Raw genomic sequence first — 21,262 nt, forward strand, 5'->3', positions numbered from 1 at the left:
AGGAAAAACTCATTACAGAGATTTTTTTTTTTTTTGCACCTATATCTTGAATTTCTGGGGACATTTTGATATTTTATGGCATTTCTGCCCTAGTGTGTCAGGAAACAGTATAGTGAGATGGGAGAGAGATCTATTACACTAAATTAAATATTTTAGTGGAAACTGAATAGAAATGACTGTTCTCACTTAAGAAATGTGACACAAACACATATAATTTATCAATATTTTTTTAAAGGTGCACTGTTTTCAACTAAAAGACTGAAAGAGAGCTGTTTTGTGCAGTCCTGTGACCACAAATAAAAAGGGAGCAAATGCAATTGAAGATTTATTTTATTTTATGTGAACTATGATATAACCTTATTTGATATGGTATTAAGAGCCCTTGTGGCATGAGATTGGAAATGCGGCTAATTATTTCTGACTGACATTTAAATGAACAAATCAAACAAATGTAAACGGGTTAATGTGGCTTCCCGGCTTTGATCAAAACACCTATGATTACTTTCACAGTCTGTATTTTCTGGAGCTGTTTAGAGTCCAGCAGAAAAACATACTCATCTGCATAAACTTTCAGGTGTTTATGAGGAGCTAAACCATTCAGGGCTTTATAAGTAGTCAGCAAGATTTTAAAAAGTACAGGGAGCTAATGCAGTGTTGACAGAACCAGGCTAATATACTTCCTGGTTCTAGTAAGAACTCTAGCCGCTGCATTTTGGACCAACTGGAGTTTGTTTATTAAGCGTGCAGGGCAACCACCCAGTAGAGCATTACAATAATTTAGCCTAGCCTGCATTTGACATTGAGAGCATATGTCATAATTTAGATATATTTTTAGGATGGAAAAATGCAGTTTTACAAATGCTAGAAATGTGCCTTTCAAATGAAAGATTTCTACCAAAGAGCACAGCCAGGTTCCTAACCGAAGACAAAAACTTGACAGAGCAGCCATCAAGTGTTAAACGGTATTTTAGGTTATTAAGTGCTGAAATTTTTGGTGCAGTAATTAAAACCTCTGTTTTGGTAAACCTCAGAATTAAGTAGTAGGAAATTACACGTCATCCATTTTTTTATATTAACTATGCATTCCATATGTTTTGTGAATTTGTATGTTTCGTCAGGCTGTGAAGAAATATAGAGCTGACTATCATCAGTTTAACAGTGAATGCTAACGCCAAAATTCCTAATGATATCTCCAAAGGGTTGCATGTACAGGGTGAAAAGCAACGGCCCAAGTACTGAGCCTTGCAGTACTCTTTGTTTGCTGCTACAAATTAATGACGGTCAGATAAGTATGTGATAGTTTAAGTATAGTGATAAGCATCAGATAGGTATTTGAACCATGCCAATGCAACTGCAAACATAATTTTCGAGCCTATTCAAAAGATTGTTGCTGTCGACAATATCAAAAGCAGTCCTTGGGTCCAGTAATACTAATAGAGAGATGCAACCATGATTGGATGACAAGAGTCATTTGTAGCTCTAATGAGAGCAGTCTCAGTACATGATGTAGTCTAAATCCTGACTAGAAAATCCTCGCAGAGACCATTTCTTTCTAAGAAGGAACATAGTTGTGAGGATACTGCCTAGTATTCTAGTATTTTTGACAGAAAAGGGAGATTTGAAATTGGATTGTAGATAACTAATTAAAGTTGTGCTTTTAAAAGAAGAGGATCTTCGACTTCTGGAAGAAGCATCTCTTTCAGTAGCTTAGTCGGTATAGAGTCTAACATAGTACATGTTGCTGATTTAGATGATTTAACAAGTTTAGACAGTTCTTTCTCTCCTATAGAAAAGAATGAATGTTTTTTTTTTTCATTCTAATGTTTGTCCTGTAAATCCTTATATTTGTACAACTTACAGCAGTAGTAAGACCTGATCATTTGGTTGACAATACAACTGAATGCCAAACATATTTATCACAGTATTAAGATAGAATGTTTAAATTCACTAATGTGATTAAAACTATATTACTCATTCTCTGTGTTCATTAAACAGATTGCTCAAGACAAGTTGTTTCTGTTTTTTCCCCCCTTATAATCAGAAAACAATATAGTAGCCTTAAATGGACGTAAATGGAACGAATATAGTAAATGGACATTTCCACTGCATGGTACGGCTCACCTTTGGGGGGGTTTCCACTGTGTACAGTACCAAGTGCCTGGTACTTTTTAGTACCACCTCTGTACTAAAAAGTGGTACTTTTTAGTACCACTTTTTAGTACCTTTTTAGTACCACCCTTGAGATTCCAAGCGAGCCATACCGATACTAAAATGTGACCTGTAAACACTGCAGATCACTGTTTGGTCAGAGAATCATCACTACCGTCGCTGGTCACTACCGACCGAGTTGGATTTGCGACACGAGACACCAAACCCGCTAGATTTAAATAGTCAGTAACAGCCATCGCAGTATCATTTGTTAGCACGACTTTTTAAGCGACTTCCGTTAAACGGCTGTCGTACGCATCTTGAAAAAAGAAATGGCTGTATTGTGGTCAGCAGACGAGGTGGCTGCGCAACTGTACTGATCAGTCTATAATCACATCCACTTTGAAGCGGTAATAATCAGTGAATAAGCAAACTGAGCCAAAGTAAAGCCGAGCCGAGTCGTACCATGCAGTGGAAAAGCGCCTCAAGTAAAGGAATTGAACATGTCTAATTCAAGTAAGACCTGCTAGGCACACAATCCATCCTGACCGGAAAAAGCTACAACAACGACTTTATTTACAGTACATTGTAAAAGTTGTCTGGTGAAGCTTCAAATCTTAAATCTTTCTACTTTTCAAAGCTTTTCACCAAATTCACCAAATTATACGATACTCTGCTTTTAGTATGAACTCCACATTTTATTTCAGAGAATTTTCTTGACTGTATTTGACATGAAAACGAATGTTGCTCACTTGCAACAATTTTTCACATGAGTGTGAAGGCTTGATAAACATCTAAAACTCTTCTTACACTCAGTACAGTGGTACGGCTTCTCTCCAGTATGAACTCGCTCGTGTGATTTCAGGTGTGGAGACTGAGTGAAACTCTTGTCACAATATGAGCACTTGTAAGGTTTTTCTCCAGTATGAATTCTTTGGTGCCGTTTCAGTTCAGTAGCTCCAGTAAAGCTCTTCCCACAGTCACAACACACATGATCTCTCACTTCATCGTGTGTTTTCTGGTGCTTTTTACAACTTTCCAGCCATGAAAAACTCTTTCCACAGAGAGAACACACATGAGGCCTCTCATCTGAATGAACTTTCAGATGTTTATTTAGTTGTGATGATGAAATAAAATATTTACCACACTGATCACAGTTGAATGTTTTTTCTCCAGAGTGAATGTGCAGATGATATTTGAGACCCGATTCACTAGCATAACTCTTTCCACATTGAGGGCATGTATACGGTTTCTCTCCAGTGTGAATTCTCATGTGCTGGTCAAGGTATTCTTTGCGACTTGAACTCTTTCCACACTGAGTGCATGTATACGTTTTCTGTTCAGTGTGAATTCTCATGTGTGTCTTAAGGTGTACTTTGCGACTGAAACTCTTTCCACACTGAGAGCAGGAGTGCAGCTTTTTGGCTTTTGTTCCTTCAGTTTTGAAGTCACAGTGTTTCTTTACGTCATTTAGTTTGTGTCTCACTTCCATTTGCTCTGAAATAAACATATTAAGTAAGTCAGAATTTGTTCATGGAGGATAAATGTGAAAATTCAAGTGAACATTTAACAGAAATCAAGACTTCAGGTTTCTGTCTGTATGAGTTTAAGATCATTGATGTTCAAAGATCAGTTCTGTCATACCCTTGTTAATATGATTAAAACTGCTATATAAAAAGTTTGTGAACATTTATATGCATTTCGCTATCATTTTCCATCCATCATTAATTCACAGAATTATTGAACAATCAAGAATGGACACCAACCTATTTGTTCCTCAATATCTTCATGTTTTATTCTGGATGGTTCTGGATCACTCATGTCTTCAATCTCCTCTTTAATAAACTCCATCTTTAACAGTCACACAGATTTCAGCTGCTACTCCTGGAGTTTGTCCTTCTCTTGTAGGATAATGGGAATATTCCCAGTATTTATTGGTGAATTGTTGTGGGAGGGGCTTCACTGCAGATGTGAACTGTGATCACTGTGTGATACCACAGGACCTGATCTGCAAAAATCAAAGATAAGTTACTGAATTTATTCTGGATTATTTAACATCAAAACACAAGTGGAGCTTCAAATATATTTAGTTCAAATATAGAGCATTTTGATTGTTACATATTAGTAGTGTGTATAAAACTGCTCCAGATTGCTAATTTTTATGTAACCCAGAATATTATAAGGATACAGGTTACAGGGCAGAAGTTATATTATTATCTAAACTAATCAGAAATCTAACATAATGTGACAGAAATTCATTTAATATGCAATATGCAGACTGAATAGAGGAGGGTTGTAGTATAAGTAACAATTAAAAAAAAATGAAATTCCTCACGTTGCTTCGGTAGCAAAGTTGTTTTGAAACAACGCTAATGTCTGGCAACGTTCTAAACTGTACAATGACAATACAAATACTATTTAAACAACTTTACCGTTCGATTTTGACAAAAAATTATTATAAAGAGCCTAATTAATGATTATGTAAGTAAAGTTTTATGAACAAACTTAAAAGAAAATGCAAATTCTCTCTCTGACAGAAGGTTACTCCTGAACACAAGCAGCGCTGCGCTTATAAACACTACTTTATTAGACACACTGACTGAGGAAAAATGAAAGAAGATGCCATCGAAACTTTTATGAAGACAGTTTCCCTTCAGATTTCAGATATACATTCAAATAAAAACCCCTCAGATCTACACTAATCACGTGAATGGTCTATTTCAGTGTCAGAAAGAGAGTTTTAGTCATGTACTTTAACCTGAGGGGTAAAACATTCAAAACAAATTGATAGGTGATTATCACATAAAGTGATGATCCTGTAGTTTTTCTGACACTAATGATGTGCCAATTTACAGAAGATCTCAGACATCAGCATAATCAGCATAATGGATGAGGTGAAAACAGTGACTAGCCTATTATTATGTAAAAAATGTAGATCACTGATTGGTCAGAGAGAATCGTCACTACCAGTTGTTGAATTTGTGACACGGGACACCAAACCAGTAAAAAAAAAAATATATATATATATATATATATATTGCATAGACGGGAAAACAGCATTTTTGCTTTCATATGTTGGTTGATTTTTATGATACTTGCTTGATTTGATCCTACATAATATAATTATACAAAACTAACGAAAAACTAGTACAGGTAACTCTTCCCACCATAAACCTTGACTTTTGGGGTTATTTTTGTTATTTTCATGACATTCCTGCCCGTGTGACAGGAAACAGCAACAGTATAGTGAGACGGTGGATATAAATTACACTAAATGTATTTAGTGTTGAAATCATAATGTTTATGATATAATATATGTTTATAATGTTGTCATTTCCATTCGGCTTCACTTCCATACGCTTCCATCGTATGCACACTTCAGAATCTCGCCAGTAGTAGGTCATCCGAGTACTTTTCTTTTTGCCTACATTTTTATGAATACTGTGAATTCATACATACTTCTTTTGTCACATACCGTTGCCTATCCTGTATAGTAGGGAGGTATGATGATTTTTTTGTTTTTTTTTACCTCCTTTTTCTCGACCACAACATTCAATCTCCATTTCCATTTTCCACTACATCTAAGGTGTGTTTGCGCCACCTACTGGAGTGCAGAGCACTGCGTACGGAAAAATTTAATAAATTCCCAAATCCTGTTATTCTGGCCTGCTGATTTTGGTTTACATTTTGAAGCGCATTGTTTACCTTTTTATGCATTATGTAGGAGAACCCAAAGCAGGGGAGTCACCGCACTTTTAATATAAATAACAATTTAAATGATACAGAATGTGTGTCACTCAGCTGTGGCAAATGTAAATGTAAATTTAAATGTATACATTTGGCAGACGCTAATTTTATCCAAAGCGACTTACATGGCAATTCAAGTTACATATTTACATTCATATCAGTTCTGTGATGTAGGCCTATCTGGAAGTAAGTCTTGTTACAGCCCTCCTCATTGGGACGGTCATGTTATTTCAAGTTTATTTTTTATAATGAAGTGAAAATTTGGAGATATTAAAAATCAAATTAAACTACAATAATCAATTGTTTTGTCATGTACATCCATATATGTACACAACTTAATGCAGATATTATACTGGATTCTTTTAAACCATCTGTAAATAAAACAAAGTTGATTGAATTGGTTTGTTTTCTTTATTGTTTAGTAGTTTTCAGCTCCTTTTACTTTGGTAAACTGAAGCTGTTACCACATTGTTTGTCATCAGTATAATCAAGATATGACACTGGACAAATGGCACTGGACAACAACCTGTTTGTACAAGATACAAGACCTGATCACTATCCTACAGTATTACTGTTTAAACCCACTTATGTGATAAAACCAAATTCTGTCTCAATCAATCATAGAGCAATCAAGACAAGAGGTTATATTTCCTCATAATTTCATGTACAATTAGAGCACATAGAATATTTTATTTACATTATAAGAGTTGTTGACTGATAATGCTTGAACTCTTAGGCATTCCAAAAAAATCATGGCATTAAACTAAATGACATTGTGCTTTTGGATGCAACATATTTTGTTTATATAACGTATTTGACATGAAAATACATTGTGTTCACTGTGATGACTTCTGACATTTTTTCAAATGTGTATGAAAGCTTGATAAATGTCTAAAACTCTCTCCACACTGAGTGCAGTGGTACGGCTTCTCTCCAGTATGAAGTCGCTCGTGTGATTTCAGGTGCTCCAACCGAGTGAAACTCTTGTCACAATATGAGCACTTGTAAGGTCTTTCTCCAGTATGAATTCTTTGGTGCTGTTTCAGATGTACAGATGCAATATAACTCTTCCCACAATCCAAACACACATGATCTCTCACACCGGTGTGTGTTTTCTGGTGCTGTCTATAATGAGTCATATGTAAAAAACCTTTTCCACAAAAAGCACACACATAAGGCCTTTCATTTGTATGAATTTTTAGATGTTTTTGAAGACTTGATGACAAATGAAAATTTTTCCCACACTGGTCACAGTTAAATGGCTTTTCTCCAGTGTGAACACGCAGATGGTTTCTGAACCCTGGTGAATGTTTAAAACTCTTCTCGCACTGAGTACACTGGTACGGCTTCTCTCCAGTATGAACTCGCTCGTGTGATTTCAGTTGTCCCAACTGAGCGAAACTCTTGTCACAAACTGAGCACTTGTACGGTTTTTCTCCAGTATGAATTCGTTGATGTTGTTTCAGATGACTAGCTGTAGTAAAGCTCTTCCCACAGTCACAACACACATGATCTCTCACTTCGTCATGTGTTTTCTGGTGCTGTTTAAAACTGTTCAGCCGTGAAAAACTCTTTCCACAGAGAGTACACAAGTGAGGCCTCTCATCTGAATGAACTTTCCGGTGATGATTTAGGTGTGATGATGAAATAAACTTTTTACCACACTGATCACAGTTGAATGGCTTTTCTCCAGAGTGAACGCGTAGATGATAACTGAGACTTGATGAATGAAAAAAACTCTTTCCACACTGAGTGCAGGTGTGCAGCTTTTTGCGTTTTTCTCTTTGAGTTTTTAGGTTACAATGTTCCTCCTCAATGTCATTCAGTTTATGTCCTTGCTTTACTTCCATCCAGCCTAAAATAAAATAGTATATGGTTAAAATCAGTTCCAGTGAACTAGATGTAATAGCAGTAGAGATGTCTGTTATATCAATTATCAGATCTTTGATGTGCCAACGTTCAGTTTAATCACTCATATTAATCAAATCAAATCAAATGTGGATGACAACATACAAGATCATGATCATGCACATCTGTTGAACTTGCGTTTTAATGTTTTTCAGCAATCAACAATGAAGAATAAAGATTGGACACCAACCTATTTGCTCCTCAGTATCTTCATGTTTTATTCTGGATGGTTCTGGATCCCTCATGTCTTCAATCTCCTCTTTAATAAACTCCATCTTTAACAGTCACACAGATTTCAGCTGCTACTCCTGGAGTTTGTCCTTCTCTTGTAGGATGATGGGAATATTCCCACAGTATTTTGATACAGTTAGATATTAATTGAATTTAACCACATAAACTCCACCAACCCGGTACCGGGATTTAAAATCTTTGTTATGATGTTCGTACGTTCTTTTAATAAACTTCCTTATATGGTATTAGACAATTCATGGTATCATTTTAAAGCTTAGAATCTAAGCTTTACAAAGAATACCATCACTTTCGTTTTCATGATACATGTCGAATGAAATATTAGCTTAAATATGCATTGGTCTCAGGCAAAAAATTCCGCTTTATGATTGCGAAGAAATATTTCTACAAATATTTATTTTTTATATATTTCACAAAACAGTCAAGTCATATATCACAAGAAAGCTCTCATTCTAAGGAATTTGACGATGTAGATTATTACATTGTGAGACAATCATAGACCGAAATATCTTCAAAAGAATCGCGCAGTGAAATAAAATCAAACAGAGATGACAGATAAAAGTATCACATTCCTGCTCCGATGACGGCTTCAGTCAGCCGCAAACAGCCACATAATCTATATCACCTTTTAGCTTAGGATGTTATCTTTAAAAAGAGACCATTTTCACGTTTCTGTGAGCTTTCGTTGGTAAGAAAAACCTTTTCGAATGAACTGAGAGAAGACGCGCTCTGAGCGCAAGACACTGGATCTCTAACCCATCTGTACAGGCGCGAGCCTACTTTGTGCTACTGCTAAGGAAAGTCATTTAGTATATATATCTACCCGGAACTAAGCTCGCGGGATATCAGAGAGAGACGGACGCGAGTTCAAGAGACAGACGGACGCGCTATGGGTGCGCTCACTTGATCACTTCCGGGTCAGCGCGAAAGCTCTCTTTGGAGTAAAATATTCGGGAGTTTGCGTGTGTTATTATAGTTTTTATAGTTTATGAACTGTTTTGATTTTTATAATTGCATATAGCAAGATAAAAGCATTGATAAAAGCGATCTTTGGAAGTGCAACTGGTTTCTAAATGGGCGTTTTGGAGAAGTTTTGAATGCGCACTTTTCAGACGCACTGAGCATTTGGGTACGTATAACCTTATGGTTTTTCAGCATTTACAATGTTTATATACATTTTTTGATAAAGTTATTGTTAGTTTTAAATGTGAAAGCACAGCAACCAATCTGATAAACTATTATTTGAAAAGAAATGTCAAACGTTTTGGAAATGGAAAGTATGATTGCGCAATAGCTTCCAACTTTCCATAAGTGGAATAAAATGGTCATTTCAGTAAATCTACATTTTGATATTGTGAAATGGATATTATTACAGTGCAGACACTATGTATAAATAGTGTTTTTTCTTTGTTTCATGTTCTGTTGAAGATTGGCACTTTGGGCAGTGTTGGCACAGCTGCCATCAGATCTCCAGGAGGCTGGCCGGTGATGTTGAGGTGATGCACAACACAGGTGATAAAACTGATGCCCATATAATGAATGATATAAATCTGGAGTATGAGGATCCTGTTCTAGATTGTAATAGACCACAGATTTTAGGCAAATCATTTGTAAAATGATAAGTCTTGTATCTTCTGAAAGAATAAAATGATAAAAATCATAAAGCGCCCATTTTTTTCTTTCTGTTTATTATATCACAGACACCATATACTATAATATTTATCACATCCAGCAGTGTTTTATATAATTTCAAAGTGTTTTCTGTAAAATGACACTGGAAAATTGCATATATTCCACTGTATATGGGTATGAGCAGAGTTTAGATTTGGGTAGGTGGAAATTACATAACAAAAAGGTAATATTCCTCCCTTCAGATTAATATGCACATCTTTTTCATTTTTTAGTATAGAGAAAAAATTATTTTTTCCAGTGTTTGCTGGCATCTAGAGGAAACAGCCATAAGTGTCTGCATGTTGCTAGACCCCACAGGGCCTGAGTTACACACTTTCAAAAATGAATTTAAAATTAAAAAATCAAAAAGCGCCTATTTTTTTTTTGTTTTATTACAGCTCAGACAACATATACTTAAATGTTTATCACTTTTAACACTGTTTTATGAATCTGCAAAGGGTTTCCTGTAAAATGACACCAAAATTGTCTATTTTGGAAAAAATATGTGGAAATGGGAGGCTTTTCAATTTCGGTAGGAAAATCCAGGCGGAAATCCCCAAAAATGGTCTAGGAGTGTAAGAGGTTAAAACAAGGTTTGTTTAATTGTTGTCCAAAGTCTGACAGAAATAGCAGAGCCATCAAGCTGCTTTGTCTCCAAAAGTTCCCCGTTTTCACCTCATTCATTATAGTGATGTCTAAGATGTTCTAGAAAGTGGAACATTAAGTACATTTTATTGCTGTCAACAACAGACTGAAACAGATCTGTGAAAAACTCTCTGCCAACATATTATTACTCTAAGTAATTATAAACCAGGATACACAACACATTTCATTACATTACATTAGTATTAAACACGCAAACTCTGGAGCTGGTTAATATTAAACTCTTGTAATCTGGTAACATCTCTCACCTGCAGACTGGAGATGTACGGCATCTGAAGAAAATATTCCACATTTGTCCTTCATTCACGATCGTTAACAGCATCAGTTTCAGATTTAACTGGTGAAAGTTTCAGCCATTGTTGCCAACTATTTTCAATGGAAAGTAACAAAAATGTGCAAAATGTCGCTGAATAGCATCAAATGCTAATTAGCATATCGATTTCGTCATTACCTCGCATTTGCATTCTGCCGACTGTCAGCCCTTCAAAATAAACTTGTTTTCATCTCTATATTTTTCTGTTTCAATTGTCAGACAACGGGAAGAATATGAAATAGTGTCTGAAACGAGACCCATAACTTACATGTTAACCAGCAGTCAAGCACTTCACTAAAATCCTGATTTATAATCGAGACGTTGTCTGACAAAATCACCATAGGCATAAGATAAAAACAGTTGTTTTGATTTCTGTTATATTTGAACAAAATTATCGCTCAGGTAAAAAGCAACAGAATATCTAATTTCTTTCTTCTGACAGCCTCGACTGACACAGCCTCATCTTTCTACTCTCTTCTGCGCATGCTCAGTACGCGCAGTCATTCTTCTTAAAGTGGCCGCATATTATTAGTGCGTCATGAACATATATATATATTTATTTCAATTTTATTTTTTTTACATTCTCTGAGACCCACTTAAAATGTTATCAAGAGAACCTAATTTATATTCTGTTTTTAACCCTCTCTTTCAAACACACGATTGATAGGGCGACTTTTGTATCATTTGCAGTGTTGTGTTTTAAATAGTGCTGTCAATCGATTATAGAAAATACGTTTTTATAAGTTTTTAATATATTTTATAATATAATAATAATCTCCAAATGAATGTAGAAACAACATAAAGACAGTATATTTTAAAAACTTTTTATGAATGAAGGCCAGTATCAACATTACAGGTCAGTTGAAATATATCAATGTTTTTTTAAATAACTTTATTATAATTTCTAACAGCTATCAATAAAAAAAAAAACATTTATTAGGCTTAAAAAAAATATAACTTTCAATTCAATTGAACTTTAAGCAATCTTCACATAAACCCAAAACAAATGTCATATTTACCTGTGCCCTGTGAAATATAATGAACTAAAGCAAAAAAGTATAACGAAGCAAACAAACGAAGTGTCTTACTGATACTGAATCAACATACGCCGATGCAAAATTTTCTATAAATCCTAATCGTTTGTTAACAATGTGTATTCATTACTTCAATGAGCTCATTGTTAAAATGAAACATTAAATTAATACATTATTAGATAACTGCATGATTTGTATATGTACATTTCTGAAATACATAACTTGGAGACAAGTCACCTCTGATAACAAATCACTCTAAATTGTAATGTAAACACATGCATTTTCTGTAAAAAATGCTTTGAAACGATATGTATTTATGTTATACTATATAAATAAATGTGAATTGAATAGAATTTACTAAAGTTCATCCACGCTTTCTTAATGTTAGGGTTGCAAAGACAGTTTTTTATTCTACAATTAGGTACAGCAAAACGTCTTGTAATCCACAGGTTGAGTTGAATGTAGACCTTCATCCAGCAAGAAATGTCTGTCAGGCAGGCTGAGATGCGAGCATGTTGGATCCTCTGGCTGGAAAGAGAGGTTGAGTTGTGTGTCATCAGCATAACAGTGATAGGAAAGAAACATGTTACTGAATGACAGATCCCAGTGATGACATGTAGATAGAGAAGAAAAGTGGTCCAAGCACTGAGCCCTGAGGCACCCCAAAGACTAGATTTTGTGACTTAGACTAAGAAGTAAGACTTGAATCATTGGAGTGCAGTTCCTGAGATGCTATTCATCAAGAGGGTTGAAAGGGGGATCAGTGACCTCTTATATGTCAAAAGATCAAGAAAGTTGACCATTCTTGGGACCTTTGGCTTTATAGCATAGACAGTTAACAGGCCGCTCTGTTGTTGCAAGTCATCGTCTTTACATTTTCATGCCCTAAACATGGCGCAGTACAAAACAAACTGTGATTAGTTGCTTCTGGTTGGTCCTTGGGCAATGAAAGCTGCTAATGGAGTCCAGATACATCTGATTTAGGTAGTTACCTGAAGTTGTTTAATCAAATGTCATCAATATAAAAGAAAATCTCTTTTCGTTGACATACATTTATTGTCTAAAACTACAGTTATACATAAATAACTTGTTTATGGAACTGTTTCACATGTTCACATTTCAATTACATGCCAAATTCAATTTAGGAAAACAACACTTTTTTTGTATTGGTCCTACATCATATAAAAAATCATAAAAAAAAATATATATATAAAAAAAAAGTCATTACATGGCTTTTTTTACCTTAAACAGAAGCTTTGGTACTTTATTGTTCTTCAGCAGTCAATAATGAAGAATAAAAATGCCTCTTTGTATGATACAAGATCTGGGCCCTCATTTATAAAACTGTGCGTAGGAACCTTACTAAAAGTGTACGTGCGCCCGAAAGCCAAAAATGGCGTACGCAAAAAAATATTCAGACTTATAAAACCGTGCGTACGCCAGAACCTGCGCAGAATTCACTTTATAAATCCCAGTCAGCGGAAGATTGTGCGTACATGCGTCTCCACCCGAAATAACCATATATGGAGCTTACAACGCCTAGTTTTACTATGCAGATCCTCATCTACATATCATTTGCATATGATTATTCATCCACGTGATAACTTAAACGTTATCACGTGGATGAATAATCATATGCAAATGATATAAACGGTACAAGAAACATTACATTAATACAAATCAAGTAGTTGCCTATCCTTGCCTTGTTTTTGAATAGCCTACATAAATCAAATAGTGTAAAATACATTTCAGAGAAAGTTTTTCTCAATCTTTTCCACTTGCCGAATTGTATATTTAATTGATTTATATTTTTAATGGAAACAGATAGGCCTTGGGCATTATTTGCACGAAACTATTTTCTCAGACAATCTGGTATTATCATGATAAGCAATTATCTCTGTGGTTAAAACATTAAAACAGCACGCCACAGGAAAAGTGTTCAAAAACAATCGCATCCACAACAAATATTTCTAATGATTGAATTTAAAAAAATGTTGTAACTTCAGTAATGATTTCATGTTTAAGTGTTTAACTCCATTAATTTGAATGGCATATTTAATATAAATGTTTATATCAGAAGTATTTTATTTATTTAAACTGTTATTTGCGTCAGTTTCACTAAACGGCTCAACACGCGGCTCGCTGCCGCGGACATTTAAGAAGGAATGGATATTTGCTTCAAGTGACAGGCTTGGTGATTGAAATTGTATTTGTATAATCTTTCTGTATATGTTTAATTTTCTTTAGATTTTCTGTATAAAAGTGACCAAAAATACATTTAACTCCAGCTCACCATCGGTGTCGCCAAAGTGCTCCATCTCCAAAACGTTCGTACGCATGGGTCAGAGTTTGCGTGCAGGTGCGCAAATTTTCCCGTCAAGTTTTTCTTTATAAATCCCACCTTTTGCGCAGGAACTGGCGTACGCATGTTTTCAGCCCCGTTTTGTGCGTACGCAAGCTTTATAAATGAGGCCCCTGATCATTTGGTTGTCAATAATACTGTACATCCCAAACATATTCAACACAGTATTAAGATAGAATGATGAAAAACTCTTGAATGTGATTAAAACTATATAACTAATTCTCTGTGTTCATTAAATAGATCAATCAACACAAGATGTTGTTTCTGTTTTATTTCTTATAATTAAACTATCAGAACACAATATATTAAAACAATTAAATTACATAAATATATCTAATTCAAATAAGACCTATTTATTACACAAACCACCCTGAATGAAATAAACTAAAATGATTTTATTTACACTGTAAGAGTTGTTGACTAGTGAAGCTTCAACTCTTAAGTCTTTCTAGTTTGCCAACCTTTGCACCAAATTCACAAAATTACATGAGTTTAACTTTTAGGAAAAACACCATATTTTATCTCACACCGTTTCATTCTGAGGCATTTGACATGAAAACAAATGGTGCTAGCAACATTTTTTCATATGTTTGAGAAGGCTTGGTAAATGTCTGAAACTCTTCTCACACCGAGTACAGTAGTACGGCTTCTCTCCAGTATGAAGTCGCTCGTGATTTTTCAGGTTTCCAGACTGAGTGAAACTCTTGTCACAATATGAGCACTTGTAAGGTTTTTCTCCAGAATGAATTCTTTGGTGCCGTTTCAGTTCACCAGATGTAGTAAAGCTCTTCCCACAGTCACAGCACAAATGATCTCTCACTTCATTATGTGTTTTCTGGTGCCGTTTACAACTTTCCAGTCTTGAAAAACTCTTTCCACAGAGAGAACACATGTGAGGCCTCTCATCTGAATGAACTTTCAGGTGTTTTTTGAGATATGATGATGAATTAAAATCTTTCCCACAGAGAGGACACATGTGAGGCTTCTCGTCTGAATGAACTTTCAGGTGTTTTTTTAGATATGATGATGAATTAAAATCTTTCCCACACTGATCACATTTAAATGTTTTTTCTCCAGAGTGAGCGTGCAGATGGTTCCTGAGACTTGATGCATCTTTGAAACTCTTCTCACACTGAGTACACTGGTACGGCTTCTCTCCAGTATGAACTCGCTCATGCACTTTCAGGTGTGCAGACTGAGTGAAACTCTTGTCACAATATGAGCACTTGAAGGGTTTTTCTCCAGAATGAATTCTTTGGTGCAGTTTCAGATACTCAGCTGTTGTAAAGCTCTTCCCACATTCCAAACACACATGATCTCTCACTTTATTATGTGTTTTCTGGTGCTGTTTGAAATGATCCAGCCTTGAAAATCTCTTTTCACAGACAGAACACATGTGAGGTCTTTCATCTGAATGAACTTTCAGGTGCTTTTTGAGATTTGATGTCGAATTAAAACCTTTACCACACTGATCACAGTTAAATGGTTTGTCCCCAGAGTGAAAGTGCAGATGATTCCAGAGACTTGATGCTTGAGAAAAACTCTTTCCACTGCAGATGCTCTGCGTTTTGGCTTTTTCTCTTTGAGTTTTGAAATCACAATGTTCTAGTTTATGTTCTTGCTTCACTTCCATCCAGTCTAAAACAAAATATTATGCGATTAAGATCAGTTCAAGTGAACATGATTTAATAGTAGAAGGCAACAGAGATCAGGTATCTGTATAAAGTATCACATTTTTCGATTAGGCAAAGGTTAGTTCTGTCATTCTTGTGTGTATTAATACAATCAAAATGTGCATAACAAAAGCCATGCAAGATCATTATCATTTAGATACACTTCTATATCTTAAATCTGTTAAACTTCAGTTTTAATGTTTCCCAGCAGTCAACAATGAAGAATCACAACACAGGCTCATTGGAAAAACCTGGGGCAACATTTCTGCAAAACATGTTCCAAATTATACATACATATCGCTGCAGTTTCCAACAGAAATGAACACTAGATGCAGTAAAACAGCAAACACAAAAAAAAAAAAAAAGAAGATTAGGGGCAAATTATGCATTAAAGATACAATATGTCTTTTTTTTTTTTTCGCCGCTAGGGGTCTCTAACCTCTTAAAATAACAAAGGTATGGAAGCTTGTTTCCGCCAATGAATAATAAATAAATAATAATAATTGCGACTTTTTATCTCACAATTCTGACTTTTTTTCTCACAATTGCGAGATATAAAGTCAGAATTGCGTGTTATAAAGTCGCAATTCTGGGAAATAAAGTCGCAATTGCGAGATATAAAGTTGCAATTGCGTGACATAGTCGCAATTCTGAGAAATAAAGTCGCAATTGCGAGATTTAAAGTCGCAATTCTGAGAAATAAAGTCGCAATTGTGTGTTATAAAGTCAGAATTGTGAGATATAAACTATTCTAAAAAAAAGGTAAAAAAAAGAAAGAAAAAAGTTTTCCTTAGAATTGGACTTTATATCTCGCAATTCTGACTTTATAACACACAATTGCGACTTTATTTCACGCAATTCTGACTTTATATCTCGCAATTCTGAGAAATAAAGTCAGAATTGCGAGATGTAAACTCGCAATTGTGAGATAAAAAGTCGCAATTATCTTTTTAAATGTTTTATTTTGTGGCAGAAACAAGCTTCCATACAAAGGCGTAGGTTGATGAAGAAAAATTTCATGCGGAATTATGGAACTTGTCGTCAAGCTGAAGTATCTAATAATGTTTATGGATGAGTGAATACATTGATGTTTTTATCATGACTGTGGTATGAAGCAGGGCGCGACTGCTAATAAGAGACAGGTATCAGCGCCACACGCACGTCCCGCGAGCCTCGCGGATATAAAGGAATAAGGACACTTCATTTTACCAAACTACCCGCAAATGCTTAATTAATACTCACACAGGTCAGTTTATTAGACAAATTAAACTTGTGAGGTAACGCAGCGCTGTTTCTACACTTTCACACTAAACTGCATTTGAGTGTGTTGAAAGTTATAATGTTATTCTTTGTGTTAGTTTGTTGGCTATATGAGACTAGCAGTAAGCTAGATCAACATTAGAATAACATACAGATCATATTCTAACATTTCATCATGTTGAGCTATATAGCACTGATTAGTTTTATGTGCATTTGCTCACCTGTCTAATAAAGTACATGTAAGAGCTCTGTCAAGTCGAAGTTTGTCACGGACGTGGAGCTCTCGGCATCTCGAAAATGCCACGCTGATATTGATCCTCGTTTTAGTTCTCCTTTTTTCCCAAAGTCTGCTTGCCATGATCCATAATGTTTGAACGAAACAACAACAGCATAAGCGTGCCGCTAAACATAACGCAGTTGTTGTTGTGGCAAATTCAAAGTTCTTTTTGGTTCAGGTCTCAAAGAAGTTTCTCGGAGTCGAGGTTCCAGGTCAGAAGAATTAAGAATTTTTCCATTCTCTCATCTTTTTCAGACCTATTTTTTCATGCTTGTCATTTTCATTACATCATACTTAGACATGAATCAAGGAAAATTCTCCAACATTGTCCACGTCTGTCGCCAGGTTACTATGGCAGTACGAGCGGAAACCAGGGATAACGTGGATATTACGTCAGTGACAGGTGACAAGTGAACCGGGACGAGCCATTATTTAAAATTGGAATTTTTCTGAAATTAAAAATCTTTGGGAACTTTTGGGATATTGTAAGTACACAACTGCAGGAAATATATCACACTGTGCAAGGGCTTTTTGGATATTTTATTATAAAATTCTTCCATATTGTACCTTTAATGAAGAATTATTTCCACACGGCTCCTTGCAAAATATTATTTTATGACCTCAAAATACTTTTTACCGCAGTGCATAATCTGTCAACGAATACATTTTGGAGTTTGCATCACATAACCAGCTCCATGTGTTTGATTTTTCTGAGATACTAAGCTTGTTCAGAGGCTCAACTGATAGAGAATGGTACTTGTGATGCTGAGATCTTGAGTACGAATCCATGAAACACGAGTTACGACAAAAGAGCTCAAAGACGACTAGAAAGAAGCTAAAATGGCATGGTTGCGTTTACGTCACATTTGCTTTTTTAACACTATCGGGTAGGTTTAGGGTTTAATGCAGGTGTACGTTATTTTAAAACGTGATGGACATTAACCTTTTACAGCCACTCACCGGACATTCAATTCAAAACTGCTGTGATACGTACTACAAACACCAACGTAATAAACGTTGCAAGAATAGCGTTAATCTCTTTCGGATAAATCGCAAAACGGTCACGATGCAACGTAATATAATTGTGCAGAATTTTTTTTTTTCACACAGATACGTTTTCCCAATGAGCCTGGGCTGAAGAATCAAGAATGGACACCAACCTGTTTGTTGCTCAACATCTTCATGTTTTATTCTGGATGGTTCTGGATCACTCATGTCTTCAATCTCCTCTTTAATAAACTCCATCTTTAACAGTCACACAGATCTCAGCTGCTACTCCTGGAGTTTGTCCTTCTCTTGTAGGATGTTGGGAATATTCCCAGTAACAACAGATCTACCAAATTAAAAAAAGAAGTTAATAAATATACTGAAATATTAATTGTATTTACATTAAGTGATCAAGTGTTTTCTGTTGGAATTATGAAGTATTTAAATGCCTTTTAGATATTAATTGCATTTAAAACAAGGATTGTTTAATTGTCGTCCAACGTTTGAGCCATCATGTTTAACTGAGCTGCTGAAAAGCCTCTTAGTCGCCAATAGTTCCCTGTTTTCACTTCAATCATTGCGGTGATGTCTGAGATCTTCTGTAAAGTGCCACATTTTATATGTGTGACTGTCAACAAGCTAAAACAGAGTCTGTGAAAAACTCTCTGCCAACATATTATTACACTCTAATAATAACCCCCCAGGACACATAACACATTTCATCACATTATACATTGCTTAAACACGTAAATTCTAGAGCTATTTAATGTTAAACTCTGTAATCTGGTAACATCTCTCACCTGCAGACTGGAAATATACGGCATCAGGAGAAAATATTCCACATTTGTCCTTCATTCACGATCGCTTTAGCATCTCTTACATCGTATTTGAATTCTGCCGACTGTCAGCCCTTAAAAACAAACTTGTTTTCATCTATATTTTTCTGTTTCTGTTGTCAGACAACGGGACGAATATGAAACAGTGACTGAAACGAGACCCATACATGTTAACCAGCCAGTAATAATCGCTCATGTAAATAGTAACAGATTATTTATTTTCTTCCTTCTGACAGCCTCGACTCGACTGAATGGGATAATGCTCCACTCAGCCTACATTCTCTTCTGCGCATGCTCAGTAAGCCGGTCATTCTTCTTAAAGGGGCCACATATTATTAGGGTGCCATGAACTGCATTTTTTTTACATTCTCTGAGGTCCACTTATAATGTTATCAAAATGTTTCCATAAAAAATATCTTAATTTATAAGTAATATTTTCTATTAAATTTTTAAACCTCTCTTTCAAACCATGTTTTGATGGGCGTGCCACATTCAAGACTTGGAAGTAAATGATTGGGAAACAGTTTTGCATATTAAAATATATTCAACATCCATGCCATAACACATGTGGACTTTATTTGAAAACTTCTAATGTTGAAAAATATCTTGTTACATAGTTTAAACATTTGCAAACAATGTGAAACATTTATGTGTATTACATATTGTGGCAAATAAAGTTCAAGTACTGAGTTACCACAGTTATAGTTGACAGGATAACTTAAACAGAATATGAATGAATGTTCAATCGTTTGTCGCACTATCATTCTTATAAGCTATTCATCATTTCGATGCAGTAAAAAAAAAAAAAAACATTGTCATTTGAAGTGTTGTGTCTTAAATAGTGCTGTCAATTGGTTATAAAAAAACCTGGATAAATCACACTTTTTTTGTGATTAATCGCAATTAAAAACACAGACTTTATATATATATATATATATATATATATATATATTATTATTATTATTATTATGTAATAATAATATCCAAATGAATGTAGAAACAACATTAAGACAGTATATTTTAAATACTTGTTAAATGGCATCTTTATGAATGAAGGCCAGTATCACTGATACTAATACAGCTACTGATGTCTCAATAAAAATCACCCCCTCCTCCATTTTAAACATCAATTATAGCCATTCGACATTGCAGTGTAACTGAAATCTAACCTTTGTTAGACTTCAAAAATATAACAACTTTTAATTTAAGTGAACTTAAAACAATCTTCACATAAACCCATAATACATGTCATATTTACCTGTACCCTGTGAAATATACAGACATTGAATAAAGTTATCAAATAGTCTGCACTGGATAAATTATAAAATAAATATATATTAATCCTTATTAAAGCTACAAAAGTTCTTCAGTCAAGAGCAGTGAATAATTTTCTCTTTTAACTTTTGCTTTGATTAACATTAATGACAGACGGCCTGCTGTCACTTTAGGACACAAATCTGATGAGCGTCTCATTTTCACACAACTCTTTACGTTCATTTAAGACTTTATTTAACAAATTTTAGACTGCTCTTATGAGGATACTCGACAAAACGGTCATTTTGGCATAATTGTGTGTTATTGTTTGTTCATACCCGAAAGAGAACTCGATACTGGCGCACGTTTTTCTGTGCGTTGTGTGTGTGTCACACAGACAGGACATTCACAGGCAGCGCGTTCTCTTTTGTATTGTCGCACTTGAATGGTTTAAAATCATTTGCATTAATAAGAGTGCTGCGTTAATTGCGTAAAAATGTTTTTTACAGCGTTAAACTGAAGAAATTAATCGAATGCATTAACGTGTTAACATTGACAGCACTAGTTTTAAATAGTAAAATGAAGCAAACAAACGAACAGTGTCTTACTGACACTGAATCAACATACACCGATGCTACATTTTCTATAAATCCTAGTCGTTTGCAAAAATAAAATAAAAAAGCATAGCAAAACGTCTTGTAATCCTCAGATTGAGTTGAAGGTGGTCCATCATCCAGCAAGAAATGTCTGTCAGGCAGGCTGAGATACGAGCATCTACTGTTGGATCCTCTGGCTGGAATGAGAGATTGAGTTGTGTGACATCAGCATAACAGTGATAGAAAAAAAAAAAAAGTTTCTGAATGACAGATCCCAGTGATGA

At 35.1% G+C, this 21,262-nt stretch overlaps 3 protein-coding genes across 2 annotated transcripts; all 3 read right to left on the reverse strand.

Annotated features, from left to right (window-relative positions):
* The window catches only part of LOC311296657 (uncharacterized protein), a 116,960-nt gene that overhangs the window by 78,340 nt on the left and 17,358 nt on the right, over positions 1-21,262 (reverse strand).
* Positions 6,288-11,164, reverse strand: LOC311296660 (uncharacterized protein). The gene is made up of 5 exons (XM_084418545.1): positions 10,838-11,164; positions 10,635-10,752; positions 10,307-10,428; positions 7,994-8,187; positions 6,288-7,750 (listed from the first exon to the last, which is right to left on the reverse strand). The coding sequence occupies exons 4-5, from the start codon at positions 8,076-8,078 to the stop codon at positions 6,732-6,734; spliced, it is 1,104 nt and encodes a 367-aa protein (XP_084274671.1). The 5' UTR covers positions 8,079-8,187; positions 10,307-10,428; positions 10,635-10,752; positions 10,838-11,164; the 3' UTR covers positions 6,288-6,731.
* On the reverse strand, positions 12,958-19,382 carry LOC311296654 (uncharacterized protein). Its single transcript, XM_084418534.1, has 3 exons — positions 19,093-19,382; positions 18,466-18,638; positions 12,958-15,733 (listed from the first exon to the last, which is right to left on the reverse strand). The coding sequence occupies exons 2-3, from the start codon at positions 18,548-18,550 to the stop codon at positions 14,664-14,666; spliced, it is 1,155 nt and encodes a 384-aa protein (XP_084274660.1). The 5' UTR covers positions 18,551-18,638; positions 19,093-19,382; the 3' UTR covers positions 12,958-14,663.

The sequence above is a fragment of the Rutilus rutilus genome, assembly GCF_951802725.1.
Source record: "Rutilus rutilus genome assembly, chromosome: 9".
Taxonomy (NCBI): Eukaryota; Metazoa; Chordata; class Actinopteri; order Cypriniformes; family Leuciscidae; genus Rutilus; species Rutilus rutilus.

Coding starts and splice junctions, on each gene's coding strand:
- LOC311296654 (XM_084418534.1), bottom strand. CDS start 18,550: ATGGAGTTTATTAAAGAGGAGATTGAAGACATGAGTGATCCAGAACCA. Junction 15,734..18,465: donor AGATGTTGAGCAACAAACAG/GTTGGTGTCCAT, acceptor ATTTTGTTTTAG/ACTGGATGGAAGTGAAGCAA.
- LOC311296660 (XM_084418545.1), bottom strand. CDS start 8,078: ATGGAGTTTATTAAAGAGGAGATTGAAGACATGAGGGATCCAGAACCA. Junction 7,751..7,993: donor AGATACTGAGGAGCAAATAG/GTTGGTGTCCAA, acceptor ATTTTATTTTAG/GCTGGATGGAAGTAAAGCAA.